We start from the raw sequence: 20,116 nt of genomic DNA, 5'->3' as shown, positions 1-20,116 counted from the left end.
TCCAAGTTTATGTTTAGGCAGAAAAAAAATATTTAAATGATTCTCGCCCATGATAGATCATAAGCCCAGTAAATGCCAATACTTAGGTATTCCCAAAGTCAAAATATCACCACACACAGAAAAACGTTCCGGTTTCTTTTTTCAGGAAAACACTTATGTTACGATCGCTTTAAGCTGAAAAAAAGTATCGTTCAAAATTCAGTTAAAATATCTATCAGTTCTTTAAACTGAATTTTTGCTAATGCACCTTATCGAATAGGTTACTATTTATAAAATTTATATCGAATGAAACGCTTTAATCAATTCCACGTCCCGCGATAAAACTTTATCAACCTTCCTTATTGAGAGTGTCGATAATCGTGCAATTTTATCGACAGTTTTTTCTAACTCCCATTTTATTCTCTTCCCACGCCCATGGAATGCTTGTATTAACATTGTGTAAACGTGAAAGTCTTTATAAAATGTACATATAATATCGTGGTGTGATATACATGTTTACTAGACTTGATGAATTACCCACACTTTATATCACTCGATTGGAAAATTTCATTTAGTTTATTTTAATATTCAAAAGCCTTACATGAATCTAAAACTACTTCATTCTATGATTATTATAATATACCAATATATTAATTTAGATACAAAATATCAATCAATCTTTTGTTGCTTTATTTTTTTCTTCTTCTTTTGCCACATCCGCTCCTAAGTAAACAATGTGCTTATCACCAGACACCTCCAAGAAACCCTTTTGCCAACCATCACTTTTGCCTCCTTTTAAATCAATACGGCATCCCTTAGTTTCACCGAGTAAAGCAGAAAGATCGTCTTTGGCGGCTTTTCATGACCGTATTGTTTTGTTACACTTTTTATTTATTAAGTTTCAGAAAAAATCACCTACAAAATAACAACAATATCATATTCTTTTGCGACTTCTAAAAAAAAACTTTTACATTTTACCCACACACGTTTGTTACACGCGTCTGTTTTGATGAATTAATAAGAAAACAAATATAAATAACTATGAATGGAAAATATTTTTTACTTACTTTTTGACTTATAAGTTTTTCTTTTGTCCGCAGTAAACGTGGTAGAAGCACTCCAAGAATTCTGGCAAATGAAGCAAGCGAGAGGAGCCGAACTAAGGAACGGAGCCGTGGTCATATACGAGTCTGTCCCCGCGACGGCGCAGCCTTATATCTGCTACGTCACCCTTCCTGGAGGGTCTTGCTTCGGGAGCTTTCAGGTAAGCTTTGACAACAAATTTAAAGTTGGTTTAATTGAAGTCTTTGTGTTTTTTTTTTCATTTGGGAGTTAAAGAATTATAACCTGGCTTTTTATAATTAAGCTGTGTTGAGAAAGGTAGAAAATTACGGCTCTCGACCTTAATAAGAAAGGTGTGTGAGTATGTGTATGTGTAATATGAATTTAATTAAAATTAATTTTTAACAGAAAGTTAAACGGATTCTTACGAGAATCGGTCATATTATCATTTTTGTTCTTCAATTTTTAAATAAATGTACAAATATTTCAATTTTAATGGCCTTTTTCAATTAGTTGTAAATAACTCGTTAACTTTTATAAAATAGGAATCCAGTTGTGTTAGAGGATGGTAAGAAACTCGAACCTCTGATCTGTGAGTTCCAGAAACAATCACTGGACCAAAATTCCATTAGGTTTAACGTGGTACTTGTATGAACGCTCAATCTGCGCGAAAATATTTATCTCAATTCGAACATATTCCACAATTAATCATTGGCATAAAAAACTTTAACTAATTAATGTATATAAATTCTACTCGCAGTACTGAATCTTAAGCGATTAATTTACTAAAATAATCCATGAAATTGTTTCCTATAATTTATTATTTTTATATATATTAACCCGATTTAGTCATATCACGTCGGGGTCACCACTGTAGGAATTATTGTCATGTATGAATTACCGTATGAAATATAAATTGACTTCTTTTTTTATTGTACATGCAAATTTAGTTCAATTTTTATTTATTCCCTTTCCGCACCTAACTGTGTATATGGCCCGCATTGGAACACTAACATTTGTTTTATTGTTATGAAGATACGATGATCAGTCTTACAATTTAGGTACCTGTCCAGGAGTTATAAAATAACTCTAGTGTAATAACTTTTTTAACGCCGACGCGTCAATCCAATTTTTGGACACATTGTTTTTAATAAATCAGACGTTATTTCTGGAATGATACGTGTTATATTGGTTTACAATGCTTCAAAAGTAGATAGTTTGATTCCTCCATAGACCAGGGACTTAACGTAGTTCTATAAAAAATAGTTCAATGACGTCAAATCACAAGATCATGGAGCCTAATTAACAGGACCATTTCTGGAAAAAATATTTTTGCCAAACTTGTGCAGTTAATCAATCATCAATAACTTCATAAAAATCTCTAAACGTTTGACAAACTGAACACTGATTTTCAAACTGTCATCACTAGTTTGACAGGAGACATTACTACTAATCAAAAGTTTTACCACGGTAAAAAAATACCAGTTATTTGTTTGATCATGCCATATTACATCGGTTTTATTAGAATTAATTATTGGGCAATGTGATTTTCGATCATTGTAACATTGTCTTAAATGTAGGATAAATTAAATAGGTGTTTTAAATAATTTGAAAATCAAATGAGAGAATCACGACTACAATCAGTTATTGTTGAAAATATAAGATGCAATAATAACGAGAAGAGGAATTAACTCGAAAAAGAGAAACATGCAATAAAGCGAAAAACACGACCATTTAATATAACGAAAGTGCATGCATTTATGACGTTGTTGGTTACAGAAAAATGGCTTTATATTTGACCTGAATAATAATGTTCCTATCCAATTTCATTTAATTCCTTTGTCCGTGTTTTCTTGAGAGGTTATAAATATTTAAGGGCCACACGCAAACGGCCGGTGTTAGAATCAGCACTGCTTGAACGGCTTTGAGGCACTAAAAACGACATTTATTTGACTAAGATTGCTTTTCCATAGCTGTGGGCTCAGTTTTAATGCTCAATAAAAGTTTTCTTCAATACGGAACGTGACAATACCTACAGTACGGGGATATTTTATTCCAGTATCTTAGTCGGACTTTCATTGTTCTCTAGGTGCTCTTTCCTTGCCCATTATTATTTGTGCATATAAAACACGGATACCCCTATTATACGGAACAGAAAACTGATTAGACTCTAGCGTATGGCAGCACAGACGTTTTTGGGTGTTGTCTTCACATCCTACATGATGAAAACAGTATTTCATTTCTTGTTCATCTTCTGTGCACTGAGAAGCAACTTAACTTCTCGTATAAAGTGGTCTCCATTTTATAGGACTCATATCAACAATATCGAGTCTGTCCAATATCTTTATCTAAGAAAAGAGGCATGGTTGCTCAAATTGCAAAGGGGTATTGTTCCTATTTTGAAATAGAACAATGTCTCATTCTGTCTTCTCTAGAAAAATGTTGAACGGAGACGGACCTGATATGCATTTTCAATATACTTAATGCTTCAAGTAATGTCACCAGGGCTGGTATTTCAAACGCTCTCGTGTTCGTATTATCTCGTGTATTTACATACAAAATACACTAGAAAAACTGTTGCACGAGAGTAATTCAGATTAACACCCCAGATGTCAAAATCTCCTGTTTATCAAATCTTCTAAGAGCAACTGTTTTTACGCATCAGAATATGTAAATTAGTAATTTCTTTTGTATCCGCTTTTTTGTAGATCTCTTCGCCATTAACACAATGTTGGATGAAGAAAAATTGGCCTGGCTTAGTTCGAAATCGTTCAAACGCGTTCTTGAATATATTGTATACCATTGTTTTACTGCCCTGATTTGTCTTTGCTACATAGTTTTATGTTATTTTTGTTCAGTACATGTGTTTCTTCGTGTAACTGTTGTAATTGACTTAGGCCGTATATATATAATGAGGAAATATAATATTTGCTTCTTTTATTTAAATTGAAATTTGTATCACGATTAAAAAACACCTGATATGTGTGCACTTATAATCTAAAAGATCAAGTTATGATAATCGAATTATTGGATTGTAATTATTGTTTAATTATTCAATAATCACGATAGCCAATCAATTAACTGTTAATCATCCATCATTCGTAATAGGTTATTTTGATTAATCGATATTTATTAACAGTCATGTGAATTATTAATGGTAATGTAGTATTAGCCTTTCACTATTTTTAGTATTACGAATAATGTTTTTTTTTTAAATATGCTTCTAAAATTTTTGCATTTTCTTTTCATTCTTCATATTACCTACTATATGTATCTCTTTAGATTAGCTTTACTATGATACATAAATCATTTAGTGTTTCTGCGTTTTATCAAATCTAGAAATGTTATTTTATCCATATTTCTATTTATAAATATATTTAAAATATGTACCTACATATTATGTTTCAGTATTTAGACATTTTATAGTTCACATTCATACCTTGAGAAAACAATAAACACTACTTAATGTTATTAAATTTTTGTATCAACCACTTCTAGACTTTCCTAGGTCTACCGGTTTCGAGACGTACCTGTCTTTTCGTCAGGACACAAATTAAACCAACATGTAAAACCCACTGTACAACTTCACCATAGTTGTTGCACAAAAGTACTAAACTAACACATGCATTTTAATAAGCAATCCTTCATGCACTAAATAGGAAACGAAAAAAATGTATCATGTGGAAGAAATATTTCAATAAAGATGGAGGGGATGAAGGGAGAGGCGTGAGTTAAATAGGTAAACGGTGAACATTACAACAATGGTGAAGGTGTATTGTGGGTTTAATTGGTGTTCTGACGAAGACACAGGTACGTCTCGAAACCGGTAGACATAGAAAAGTCGATAAGTGGTTATAATCAAATATTTAATAACATTTAGTCAAATGTTTAACTACAAAGTTAAGGCTTTAAATAGTATACAATCTTTTTTATGAATGCAAAAATCCATTCTTCTCTATGTTTAATTGTGTATTACTAATAGGCACTAATTGAAAATTACAATGCCATAATTATTGTCTAGAAAATTATCACTTTACCGTTCAAACAATGCGACAAGAGCACATAGTAATAATTTGAAATATAAAAATTTAATTGCCTAATCGTAAACAATGAAAAAAATCGTCACTCAAATGTTGTGAACATACTCGAATTTTGGATTTTATACGTTTTCCTTGATAAACAGAAATCAACTTTAAAAAAATAGTAAACAAATATTCAAACGTATTTAGGGATTTTACATAAAGAAAAAATTTAGTTATATAATATTTAACTTGGAAGATCAAAAAGTTAATGCTCAAATATTAATTTTATAAAATAAAAACTTTACGTAATACTTATTATATATTAACAAATTGGTATACCTCGGTCGGCCTCGTGGTGTATTGTTCAGCGCGTCTGCCTATCATGCAAGAGGTCTCGGGTTCGATTCCCGACATGATTGACATCGACATGAAATATTTATTTAAGAATGCGTTTTTACACTAGAATATTTCATAGTCCCCGGACTGGTACCTGAAGCATAAGACTGACCATCTTACGTTCATGTAGCAAAAATGATCGAGATATGCTGCAATTGGTGTACTTATACAGTGCCCTATGCACCATTAAATGCGGAATGGGAATTTTAATGATGATATGAATAAAAACGTCTGACTCCAGTAACAAAGTTTTTATTTTATATTAATTCATCACAAAGTGTTACGAAATGAATGCCGATTCAATCAATAATGTTAAATAATATATTTATTTTTAAAGGTTAGTTTATTACAAAACTTTGTTACAATATATATTACATTAATTAAGCAATTACAATGTTTTCCTTAACTATTCGTTATATTTTCTAAGTTAAGGGTAATTTATGCCGTTTATGTCAAAGAAAAAAACATGAATAAAAACAGAAATCCAAATAAACATAACTAAAAAATACAACAATATTTTGAGTTTGTCCAAATTTTTGTAGACAAGGACTGGATTCAACTCCCTGGGGAGCTGTTTATATTAACATATTACAACAGAGATGAAGAAAATTTAAGAGAGGGTTATATAGAACTCTAGGCATCTACAGGGCTTATGACCTGTCAATGGCTGGTTTTAATTGCCACTTTACACACTGTGTAACATTCACCATTCTGCCTATATTTGAACATCTATATTCCTTCAATTCTTTCATCTGTTGATGTTTGTGAAGTAAAAGAGCTGAAACCTTTATTTATGCGGGTGAGATTCGTCTAATTGAATTATTTCACCTACATACTAGGCTATATTGTAGATAAATTACCTGGTCCATGAAGAAGTATAGAAATTGAAAAAATAATATTTTCAGGCGTTGCCTAGTATGTAGGTGCACCATCTACAGAGATGCCTAGACCTCTATATTACTTTCTCTTAAATGTTCTTCATCTCTGTTGTAATATGTTAATTCAAAATACAAAATTAAACACTAGAAAATTATAATTTATAACTACCTATGTATTTGTATTGGAATATATAATAATAAAGGAAATATAATAATAAGCCGATGAGGCATCATATTTACTTAAGGATATTATCATATATCTAAGCCTAATTCACACATTCATTCTCTGTTCCCGAGAATTTACTCTCTCGGGAACAAATTCACTGATGCCCAAAAAATAGATATATTTGCTAAAACTCTATCAAATTTCAGAAGACAATTATTTTTTTTTAATTTTCAAATATATTTTAGTTTCTGGTATTTTCATTTGTTTTTTTTATTTTTTTATTTTCATTTTTGACTGTTTTTTTTTTTTATATTTGTAAATTGTTTATAACCTCTGTATATGTAAAAGCCCTTTGGGCGTTAAAAATTAAATAAATAAATATATTTAAATGCAGCATTAAATGTGAATGTGCTAAAAACAAAAAAATAACCGTCTAAATATAATAATTCCTTTTTTTCTAGAACTTAAAAATTCAAAATTACGTTTCTTTTTTACCCTTTCATGGAAAAACTATTTTTGTAACCAGCTTTAAAATTAATGTTTATTATTCCCATTTATCGCTTATGTGCATCATTGAACAACCGCTATTTTATCCTTTAACAACATAATCTAACAATTCGTTAAACTTTGGTTACAGAACTGTCCTACAAAAGCCGAGGCGCGCAGAAGTGCGGCCAAGATAGCCCTGATGAATAGTGTATTCAACGAGCATCCTAGTCGGAGGATCAGCGATGACTTCATCGAGAAGGCCGTGGCAGAGGCCAGAGCAAGCTTCAAGGGAGGTGCTGAGGAAGCAGACAGTCCCAATACTGGGATAGGAGCCTTTAGGTAACGGCAAACAATGTTCTGTTCCTGTGAACAAAATCTTATTCACAATTTTCATTTTCTCTGGCTATCCAGAAACCGACGTTTATCTTACGTATTGGAAAAAAAATCATTTTCATTCATCCAAAAAAAAAACATTTGGCAAATACATTTTTAAACAATGTAGCTATCGATAGTCACATATGTACAAACTGAAACTATCCTGACTTCACATAAGAAATTCTAAGTTAGGACCCGGACCGAAATTTTTATCAATCCACCCGAAATATTAAAATAAATTATGTAGTGCAACCAATAATGCAGTTTTTGTAAATTTCTATTTTGATTCATTGTCAATTTTTTTACATGAGACTTTTTTTTTCTTTTCAATATGAGAACCTTAATAATTATTATATGTTTAAAGGGATTTTTTTTATATACGCCTCCGTTTAAAGGGATTAGAAATAAGATATTTAATACCGTTTTCTGAGGCAACATTCTCTTTGGTTATTTTTCTATTATGTGTATCTTTTTTATAGCGGAAAAATGTGTTTTATAATTTATTCATGATAAGATTTACAAAAAGAAATGGCTGTGATTAACGTTAATTTGTATTGCGATATTTCATCCTAAAATTAAATAATTTTTGCGAACTATGCAGGATTATAAATGCGTTTGCCGAGTTTAATTTTGGCGTGTACCTATTCATTAGCTTTTACTGTCTGTATCATTTTTAATTTTTTAAATTATTTTCGACATTTGCAAAACATGCCAATCTTTTACAAAAAGATTTCTTAAAAGAGTTGTAACAATGACCCATGATTCGATAACCAAAAATCAATTTAGTTTTTTTAGGTGTAGTTTTTTTGTATAGCTTCATTACAACATTGCACGTGATCAAAAATTTTACGTGCTAACATAGCAATACATGTTCATGCAAGTATTCAATGCGAACGGCATTAGCGAGGACCATTAACATCCCGATTCACACGAAACCTCCCGAAGCTCTATCACCATTCGGCACACGCACGAACAAGGTCAAAACTGTCCCCATTGCTATACATATTACTCGTACATTACAAAGATTGTGCTGGTTACAAGAGCTTACAGTATAGGCAATACGTATGTAATGTAAGCTCTCTTCTCGGCCAAGCGTGAGAAAGTAGACCCAGCCGTTGCAGTAGAACAATACTTATTTGCACGCAGCGGGAATCAGTAATGTTCTTCCAATGCCCGATTCCAACACGACTAAATTCGATAGTCGAAAGAAAATTTTTGCATGACATCTTCCTGTTCTGAATACTAATAACTTGAGAGAATTTGGTTCTTATACAGTGACGAAATTCATAAAAACAGACCATGACAAAGCATTTAAATAATTTGATTTGTTTATTAAATTTTTTTACAAAATTTAATAATTTTCTTTGATATTCACTTTAAAGTAGTGAGAAATACAATTGACTCAACAATAAACAAAGCGAGTAATAGATAATTAAATACGGTATTCCACAAGGTGGCGTGCTTGGCCTTTTATAATTTCTTATTGATAAAAACTAGTTTTCTTTTTTATAAAGTACGAATCTAATCGTAGTTGTTTAAATATAAATATTTTATCGCTGAATATTTAAAAAAAATACCTGCGTTAAAATGAGAAAAGACGTTTATTACTTGGAGGTTTCTTAAATAAATGTAACCAGCTAAACCTTATTCACCACTTTCATATTGTTATTTAATTATCTTAACAATCTGCCTGTTATTCTTATTCTTCCTTGCTATTGACCTATATGGTCTGTTCTCCTTATGGTATGCAATATGAGGGAGTCTGGTGATGTTTTCTTTAGACATGATCATTAGGGTGAGCCGATAAATATTTTCTCCTAATTCCGAAATGAAAAGGGGTCTAAAAAATTGTCTTTTGTATTACTTGGAATGCAAAAAATATTTTTTTTAATATTCTATAATAATTTTGGCCCTCAACCAGAACTTGAAGTTTTTGAAAGGGTCATTTTTTTGCGCTAAACCGGGTGTCATTTCGTATTTAAGTAAAAAAATCAGTCCAATCAAATTGTATAATGTGCATTAAGCCTTATTAAATAAGCATTTAAGGATATGAGTTGTACTTTGTTTCGTAATAAATGGGTAGCATTGTTTTAATGAGGCATTGTTTTCGTCAATATTAGCCAGGAGCTCAACGGAATCAGTTCCGCGAAGTGTAAACTTTTTGCATTTCGGTAGTTTTAAAACGTTTTAGAATTTGTAATGGGATTAAGTTATATCTTTACTAACAAAAAAATAATTTATCAATATTCATATTTAACAAACTATTCAGACAGTGATAAACTTCAAACCTCGGTTGAGGGCTAAAAGTAGTATGGAATTTTTTTTTAATAATTTTTACGTTCAATGTGATCCGAAATGCAACTTTTTAGACCCCTTTCACTTTGATGTCTACAAAAAAAAAAACTTCATATTTCATCGGCCCACTCTAATGATCATACCAGTTCCTCCTTCGCTGTCTACCCCATCTTCAGCTTAGCTTTTACAATAAAGTTCTGAATTTCGTATTGTTTTTGTAGATTCATGCTGGAAGCCAACAAGGGTCGCACAATGCTGGAGTTCCAAGAACTGATGACAGTCTTCCAACTTCTGCATTGGAACGGCTCGCTCAAGGCAATGCGCGAGAGGCAGTGCTCGAGACAGGAAGTGGTCGCGCACTACTCCAACCGCGCGCTCGATGACGACATGCGCGCGCAGATGGCGCTGGACTGGACGGCTCGCGAGCGCGAGGCGGCCGGAGCCCTGGCGAGGGAGCTCGCGCGCGCAGAGCGGGAACTGCGCACGGCGAGACTCGCGGGCCGCGAACTGAGGTTCCCGAAGGAAAAGAAGGACATATTAATGCTCGCGCACGCGCAGTTGAGTGCCGCTGGAAACAGCTAGATCAATACCTATCGACAATGAGTAAACAGGGAAGTTTCTAGAGTTATCTTCTTAGACGCGCGTGCGTGGTAAACCCCTTTGATCAACCAGAAATTGGTAGCTTAGGAGAATAGTGAAAATTAATTGATGCTCCAATGTTTTCTAATTATGGACATCTCTAAAATTATAGACTGACTAACTTCATCTATAGTGTCTCTTTCCGCGTGATATACTTTAATAAGTAGATATTCAAAACATTTTATGTACCATTGAATCTCGAAAATTATCATTTTTATCTGATAACTTAAAAAGCAGTCTTTTTAACGTCCTTCATTTTTTATCTAAATGGAATATTTTAATAATCGTTTCTCATTAAAGATTTTTCTAATTATTTTTCTCGTCAATTTCGATACTTCTTTCTAATTCTGTAAAATCCACAATTATTATTTTTTATCATTACATTTTTATTGTTTGTTTTTAAAACAGTTTTCTGACCAGCAATATCGAGTCAATATACGATTAGAAAAAAATACGGTTAAGTATGTAAATATTATCTCATAGTAAAAAAAATAAAGTGATAATAATGCGTATGTTTTATCGAATCTAATTATTTCATGTGAAATAGATAATTTAATTACAATACTTAGATAAAATTTAGTATAGTAAGCAAACAACAAAAGGTTATGTCGTCATTAAAATAATCTTCATTGAAAGTTACATTGTGAGTAATTTTACATGAACCGATTTTTTTAAATTCGATCATTATTGTACGTATTTCATTTATTTTGTCATTTGTATTTTGTAATTATTTTTCAACTCAGTATTTATTAGATTTTATTGTTTATGTGCAAAAATATGCCATTATGTTTTTATAATGCATTTTCAATTGCAGTAATTCATTTAATTTTCTTATATACACAGTCCTTGATGTATTTTCTAATGCTGCCCTTGCTATAAAATAAACATAATATCTTACATAACGGTTTTCTTTGTGAGCTTTGCAAATCTATTATTGATCAATTTACTTTAATTAATAAATTTATTGATAGTACATTATTTATTCTCAATATTTCAACAATTCAGTCTCATTTATTCAGGATTCTACCGATTCCTATTGCGTACGTTCGATAATTTAATTATTATTCAAACGATACAAGTATTTTGGCTAAATTTTCATACTTAAAAATTCGTAGTATTTTTACTATTTCGGGTGTTAATTAACTCCCGTGGATATAAAAAAATATTATTATGTATTTATTAAATGAGTTTCCATTTTATTTTTATACTTTTTAAATTACTTAACGATCATTTTAAATTATCTCTGCCTCTCTTACCGAAAATGAATCGCTGAATTCATGAAAAATGTGTTATTATCTTACGATGTTTGTTAATTCTAAAACTTTTTTTAATTAAAGTGAAACGTATATTTAACTTGCCTATAATATTATTTAGAAGGACGATAAGTATTCGTTCCAAAACAAATAAACTAGCCAGAACCCAGATATTAAACTGAAAAATGATGTTTTTGGTGTATTTAAAGAAATAGCCATTTAGCAATAAACAACAAATGATTAAATAAATAAAAATAAACACATTACAGAAAAAAAAAGAGACATACTTAAAGAAGTCAGTAATCAAAGAATTAACTTACAGCTTTTGAATTTTGGTAGGTATTAGTAAATAAATTTGAAACATCCTTTATATTTTTATATGTTCCTGGGCTCAAAGGGTTTTGTTTTGAAATTACAAATCGTACTTTTACATTTATCACAATGTTTTCAATGAATCTGAATATTGACATTTTAAATCTATTTGATGATGTCAAATTCACTAACGAAAGATCTATCAAATCATGTTTTTTTATCCATATCCTTGATTTCATTTTCATAATTTATTTCTAATTTTTCAATAATCAACAAACCACAAGTCAGGTTTTTAAATCACAATACCCCTTCTTTAACCTTTAATTGAAATGAAATATTTTTAGGGTATAAAATTAGTGATATAAATGATTAACATAGTTATAAGTTCATATAAAATTTGTTTTATTGTCATGATCTCACCTACTTGTCACAAAATTATGCTTTTAATATTATAATTTTAAATTTAATTGGCCATTGCGTTTGGAAAATAACTTAAAAACAAAATTATGTAATTCTTTGGTTGTTATGTTAATTTGTTAATGTTACATTTTTGTTTGCTGAGTTTTTAAAATTTTTATTTGTTTTTTTTTTATGTTTTTAAAACCGTACTAATAACATTGGTACATGGACAATATAAACTGTAAATATGTATACGATATATTAAATTAATTCTAGAGTGCTTTAAAATATTTAAAATAAAAAACGAGGTGTTCATTAGTACTCTTGATGATACTGATATTTATGCTTTTAATTATTTTTCCAGCAAACTTTTTAAGATGTCAAGTACTTTACAACTTAAAAAATAAAAGTGTTATTTATAATGATTTTTAAACATCTTGTAATTTTAATTTTGTCCTGTTCACATTCAGAAATATTCTGAATTAATGTACTTCAGATTTACGACATAAGTGTTTCCAATATTTGTTCATACTTATGTCTTAAGCATTTATTATTGTCGTTTGCTTTTTTCTGTTTTATGTTATGTTTTTCGTGAAAATAATCAAGTCAAGTATAATAAATAATAAAACATTATTCTAAACATTGCGTATTATTTCCATTTCCAAAATAAATTTTCAGTTTTATTTAATTGATTTTTTAATGTATTTCATGATTTTTTGCACTACGACAGGCCAAGAGGCCACTGGGCCCTTGCTGTAATCACCATTGTAATTGATTGCTATGCTGTAATCACCATTGTACAATTACAATGTTGATTACAGCATAGAATACCCAAGCTTCAGAAAAATAACATTACATTTTTGAGCCCGGAACCTTTCGTGTGTGAGTAAAGTGTCTTAGCCTAATGGCCACGGAGGCCAATTTTTTATATTTTATATGCTAATATTTAATATAAATCATTATCATTGGATTTTCTCTCCTAATGGACACAGCATTTTATTTTTTAAAATCAAGAAAGATTTCTCCCCAATTTGTCTCAATGAATTTTGATTTTCCTTCCATATCCTCTATTTCCTACCGGCTGACAAGCCGCAGCAAGATGATTAATCTTACGTTTCAGGTGCCGTTACAAGGACTAGAAAATTGTTAAAATCTTGTCTACCAAAACCTTTTTAAAATATGATTAACAATCAAAACTTTCTACTGCTCACTAGTTCGACTCCATCTAGAATATGCTTCTCCAATTTGGTATCTATTCAAAAGGACTCATTTTGATCAGATCAAGTCTGTCCAACATCGTTTTCTGAGAAAGGTGGCATGGTTGCTCGGATTGCAAAGGGGTTTTTATTTCAATTTTAAAATAGAGCAATCTCTCAATCTGTCTTCATTGGAGAAACGTTGAACTTAGATGGACTTTAAATGCATTTTCAAAATTTTTAATGCTTTAAGTGATGTCCCATCTCTGTTGTGATCAATATCTTTTTATGTTCCCAACCGCGCCATCAGAAGACAAAATCTTATATTTATCAAATCTTCAAAGAACAACTTTTGTTTTTATGCCCCAATGTCCAGAATGTGTAAATTATTAAATTTGTCACACAATTCTTTGGGATAAATCTTCCGGCTTTTTTAATGTCTCTTGATCTCTCCGCAATGGCGCAATGTTAATAAACACGGTATATTGTATACCATTATTTTATTGCCCTTGTTTGTCTTTGCTAAATAATTATGTTTTCTTTTCGTTCAGTTTCTTGAACATAATATGTTTCTTCGTATAACTGTTGTAATAGACTTAGGCCGTATACATAATTAATAAATACATATTCAAAGTTAACCATGGCAGAAATCGAACCGGGGACAATTTGCCATGGTAGGCAAACTCGCTGACAAAATAGTAAAAAAAGGTGAATATGTTTTATATTTTTACTTACAAATAATGTTTTTATAATTTATGTGGACACACGTACCAACTCTATGGAACTAGAGTCCTTTTTTGAGTCCAGAGACATAGAGAGTACTGCGATAAACATTACGAAATGTAAAATAGCATAGCGTAAATTAGAAGGGTGACATAGCGCTAAAAATATTAACAGTAATCATGATTAATTCATCCTTACCTAAAATAATAAAACACAGACATTAAAATTAATAATTTGGATTTCAAATCGACTTATTTTACATTTATTGATATTAAATAATATAACTACAATCAAAAGACATTGAATTTTTAATGCTACCCAAATGGGCATTTCAAAGAAAATGTAAACTTTTTTTTAATGCAACGAGGAAGTTCAGTGCTAAAGGAAATTGGTTATAAAAAAATATTTTCTTCCGCATGGTAAAAATAGTATTGAATTGAACAGCACAGTTTCTCAAAAAAAAAAAGATTAAAAAATAATTAACCGCTTTGAACTACGTCACAAGAGTTAACCAACAATAGTGTTTTGATAAATTTTCCGTTTCCGGTAAGCCAACTCACCAGTCAGCAGAATTTACCGACAAGAAATTTCTCGTCGTGACGTCACAGGAGTAGTAATTCCAAAATGACAATACTTTAAACATCTTAGCGCTGATAATACGATACATATAAATATTTATTTAAAAAATAGGCGTACTAATTGTACATTTTACATTTACATACCAATATCCCCACAATGAACCTAATAAAATGCACTCAGAATTCCCTAATTGATCCTCAAACTCTTCGCACTATTATACACCTATTTCATTAAACAGTCATTATTGTAAGTATATAGGTATAAGGATACTTTGTAAATACTTAGGTCAGTTTAATAATGTCCTTACAAGACGAAACGCGTCTCATATATTTTTTTTTTAATTAAAGCAGAATTAAATCCAATTAAAATGTTTTATTATTATTTGGGATACCTTACCAAATTTCATTATGGAACTCTACCAATTATCTGCATACACAATAAATAAATAGGCGTACTTTCATAGTCTATCAACAAATAAAAAAATCATTGATCTTACTTATTGGCCACTGTCCTTTATTTTGGGATAAAAATAAGGGAAAATACCAACTTATTTAATTAACTATGAAAGGGTTTAAGAAAATTTAATTGATTCATTGAACCCATTCTGCCCATTTTCACGAAAACGCAACTATGATTTCACTTCAATTTAAATTAAGAATATATTTTATTATTTATATTTAATGCATTAACTTTGTGGTCAAACATTTTAATAAAAGTAATTGAATATTTGTATCTAACCACTTACCGACTTTTCTATGTCTACGTAGACATAGAAAAGTCGGTAAGTGGTTATATACAAGTATTTAATATATTTTAATTATCAAACCACCCACATCAACAAAGGTTTCAGCTCATTTAACTTCACATCAATTTTCAGAATGAATGTTGTTCGAACATAGGTGAATGTTTCACAGTAAAGCGGCCTCCGTGGTGTAGTGGCTAAGACACTTGACTCTGATACGGAAGGTTACGGGTTCGATTCCGGATGAAAACATAAAAATTTAATGTGATTTTTCTCAAGCCTTGGTTTCCTGTGCTGTTATTTACCACTGTAAAAGGGAAATGTTACATACTATGAATACCGACAAAAATATTTAAAATGGATTAAGAATAATTGACTGTATTTTCAAATTTAATATCGATGTTTTGGAGAAATGTTTTCATACATAAACGTAAAAAAAGAAATTTATTGAAAATATATTGCTAGAAAAACGCGACGTGGTTGTTGTGACTTCAAGATTTGTGATATTGTTCCAAACAAATTTCGATGGCCAGGAACAAATAAAAATGAATTTTGGCGTATTAGGGGCGTGGACAATGGAATGACCGTTTTTGCGGGAATTCAAAATAACAAATTTTAAAATATCTTTTATGCTACTAGTAATGAGCAAATTTTTTTTTTACTGGTATATCATAGACTTTTATTACTTTAAAAATCGTGATATTTCGCTTTAGTATTTTCTGGCTTGTTGTGGTAAGTCTTGTAAATGCCTAGATTTCCATATTTTTTTTGTCTTAAATATTATTGATATATGTTGCAATATGTTATTTTCATTACATTTACACGTTCAACGACATTGGCTGGATTCCATCCCATAGGAATTTATCAACATAGGTACCGTATTTTTCGGACCATAAGACGCACTTTTTTCCTCTGAAAATTCAATAAAAAATTACAATATTTGAGTTTGTCCAAATGTTTCTAGACAAAAGTATGTATGTATAGATATATTGTTATTTTATTATATTATTTCATAATTTTGTAATAGCACACTTATATGTTAAATGCATTTATGTGTATGTTTATCAAAAGCATTTAAATAATATAAATAAAATAAATAAAATAAATAAAATAAATAAAATAAATAAAATAAATAAAATAAATAAAATAAATAAAATAAATAAAATAAATAAAATAAATAAAATAAATAAAATAAATAAAATAAATAAAATAAATAAAGTAAATAAAATAAATAAAATAAATAAAATAAATAAAATAAATAAAATAAATAAAATAAATAAAATAAATAAAATAAATAAAATAAAAAAAATTAATAAAATTAATAAAATAAATAATATAAATAAAATAAATAAAATAAATAAAATAAATAAAATAAATATAATAAATAGAATAAAAAGAATAATTAAAATAAATAAAATAAATAAAATAAATAAAATAAATAAAATAAATAAAATAAATAAAATAAATAAAATAAATAAAATAAATAAAATAAATAAAATAAATAAAATAAATAAAATAAATAAAATAAATAAAAAAAATAAAATACATAAATTAAATAAAATAAATAAAATAAATATAATAAAATAAATAAATTCAATACAGTAAATAAATTATGTAAATAAAATAAATAAAACAAATAAAATAAATACAATAAATAAAATAAATTAAATTAATTAAATAAATAAATAAAACTACTGAACTTCCGCATTGCAAAAATATGAAAAAGAAAATAAGAAGAAAGGAGTAGAAGGGTAGATCCCTCAAAAATCGTATATCTATGGTGAGTGCTCTGTAACATAAATATGAAAAGTAATATAATTACTTTCGTCAATTATTCCATTTATTAAACACAACAGTATTTGGGTAATTTTTCCCTGATTATAATTTTACAAAGTTGCAACTTCCAGCTTCTCCGTCTGATAAGAAATAAATACATTATTTATATTTGTAAGTTAAATATTTTTATTGTTATCCAATTATCCCATTTCAGGACGAAAAGGCAAAAAACAAATAAATAATATATTAGGGATGGCATTTCAAAATGATTGATGCGAAAAATATGCACAGAAGTTGAGCGAGGACGTGCCAATGGCGCCTTTCACACGATATTAAAAATCCACACTGCACGATAAATTAACATAGGGTGGATTAATATATTTATTGTATTCTTTTTTATTTTCTTTATGTAATAGCGAGAAAATGCACTAACCAGTACACCATGAGGCCGACTAATCTTCACTTGATTTCTGTTTGCAGAAGTTTTATCTAATAGTAGACGCAGAATATATTTTATTTAAATGTTATTAAATATTTGTATATAACCACTTACCGACTTTTCTAGGTCAACCGGTTTCGAGACATACCCGTCTCTTCGTCACGACACAAATTAAACTAACATGCAAAACCCACTATACACCTTCACCATAATTGTTGCACAAAAATATAAAACCAACACGACGTGCATTTTAATAAGCACATGCACTTATTAGGACACTGAAGGTCTATAGTGGGTTTTGCATGTTGGTTTGCATGTTGGTTCAATTGGTGTCCTGACGAAGAGACGGGTACGTCTCGAAGCCGGTAGACATAGAAAAGTCGGTAAGTGATTATTTAAAAATATTTAATAACATTTAGACCACAAAGTTAATGCTTTAAATATTAAAAATATGTATATTATTTCATTAAAAAAAATATAATAAGTGTCAATCCACTCTAATTTCACCGTTCCGTTCGGATTTGTACGATACGCGTGAAATGAGCCAATTACAAGAACCTTGCATAAGAAATGGTGCTGTCTGCGCATGTGAGTTGTGTAAAATTATTGCTATTTTATTTTAATTTTATGAGCATGCTAATAAAAAATACGATCATGCTAAATTCTTTTGCTATTTCTGCTAAATAAAATAAGGCGTTATTACTTAAATCACGAAAAATATGTTTATCATCCTGGATTAACCTTTACTCGGATTTATGGCCATCCGCCATTTTTTATTTATTATTACTATTAACGAGTGTTCAAGAGAGAAAAATTCGCTGTGTGAAAAATACTACAAAAATTATGTTAATTGCCATGCGACAGTATGTATTATGGTTTTCTTTAACGGAATATATATATATATTAATTTCAACAAATTTTACGTTATATATTTAAAAAACATTTTCATCTTTTTTTTTAGTAAAAAGAAATTCTAGAAAATATGCTATACTTCATTGAAAAGCCGTTTTTAGCTAGAAATGCCCTTTTTATTTGGTAATTATGTAAATGTCTTTCTTTTTTAGTGTTAGTATGCCAATTGATTCACTCAACTAAATAAAATAGACGTTACTGGCCATTTTCTGTTTTTCAAACTAGTAACGCCGACCAATTAACTTCGAAATTACCAGCAGATTTTTAATTTAATTGGAAACGAGTAGGTACATTCATTTCAGATTTTTTTTAAAACAGAATAAAAGAAAAAATAAGTTGCCACAAAAATTTAAAGTACCTATTTCAAAATATAGAAACAGGACGTGCGAATTGAAGAATTATTTTTTCCAGAAGTACTTTGAATAAATAATGTTAGTTTATAGAGAATGCGCATTCTTGAACATATACCTTTTAATATTTCACCGTTTTTGCTTGTATATGTAATTTTTAATACTATTTAAATGTTATTTGTGTTTTTTTCTTTTTATATACTTTTTTTGGCTGGTATACATAATTTCAATTTTTTCAACGTTTTTGATAAAAAAAATTAACATGTATTGGGTGTGCGCATATTTTGTTAATTAAAAAAAATGATTTTATTTTGTACTAGTTCAGTATGTATATATACATCCATGTAATTTTTAAACTTTTTCAATTTTCTTTCCCAGATTGCATAATGTAAACATTATTTTGAATTTATTTCCATGCCTAGTATTCTGTTTATTCTGTTATTTTCAAGTATTTTTCATACCCTTTTTAATTTGTAGTATATCATAATTTTAATTTTTCTGCTTTTGTTAAATAATATTATAGTTTAAAATTTAAAAACGTCTCTAAAAAAATTATTATCTGTATGTCCCTAAATGAGTTTTTTTTTAAAAAACTCCTTAGGAATATTGTATATAATTATGTATAATATGTTTTCAATATAATAAAAAAAAAAAAATTATAATAAAAAAAAAAGTATTTTAATCAGTCTTTAATAATTATGTAAGTCAGAACAGCCTTTTAGATTTATTAATCTTCAAGACTTTTTGCAGCTTAGTCTCATTTATTAGTGAAAATAATAGGGTTGTGGTTATTTTAGGAAAACAGATGTATTTTTAGTAAATGCGTATTTTTTTCCTGGTTCTGAATATGTATTTAACTCATTTTAGAAAAAAAATGTTTGATGCGTCCTTCTTCGTCCTTATGACAGCAGTATAGGTATGCCGATAAATGCTTTAACAGTTTTTGACTTTATTTGCTAACTGCCATCACTAAATTCGTTAATTCTCATCTAATAATACTTCGCTGGTCTGGATCTTTATATTAATATCAAAAAGGTCTAGACTATTTGCTATATATCTTGTGGGTACTGACCTTGACCACCCTTTGTAATAATGGGCAGATGATCGAGAAAGCTGACAGCTTTAAATGATTGG

At 29.3% G+C, this 20,116-nt stretch overlaps 1 protein-coding gene across 4 annotated transcripts in view; it reads left to right on the top strand.

Moving 5' to 3' along the window:
* The window catches only part of lft (Limb expression 1 family member lowfat), a 189,167-nt gene extending 176,262 nt beyond the window's left edge, over positions 1-12,905 (top strand). For all 4 annotated transcript variants that reach the window (XM_088229977.1, XM_088229979.1, XM_088229981.1 and 1 more), the window contains 3 exons: positions 1,080-1,243; positions 7,141-7,331; positions 9,884-12,905. In XM_088229977.1, coding sequence (XP_088086103.1) covers positions 1,080-1,243; positions 7,141-7,331; positions 9,884-10,244 — 716 coding nt within the window. In that variant the 3' untranslated portion in view covers positions 10,245-12,905. The remainder of the gene's footprint in view (positions 1-1,079; positions 1,244-7,140; positions 7,332-9,883) is intronic.
* Positions 12,906-20,116: the final 7,211 nt, after the last annotated feature.

This window comes from Micrasema longulum, unplaced genomic scaffold (genome assembly GCF_059751315.1).
Source record: "Micrasema longulum isolate JH-2025_06_02 unplaced genomic scaffold, ASM5975131v1 h1tg000725l, whole genome shotgun sequence".
In the NCBI taxonomy this organism is placed as follows: domain Eukaryota; kingdom Metazoa; phylum Arthropoda; class Insecta; order Trichoptera; family Brachycentridae; genus Micrasema; species Micrasema longulum.
The sequence above is the reverse complement of the archived record's forward strand: the minus strand, read 5'-3'. Positions and strand labels throughout refer to the sequence as shown.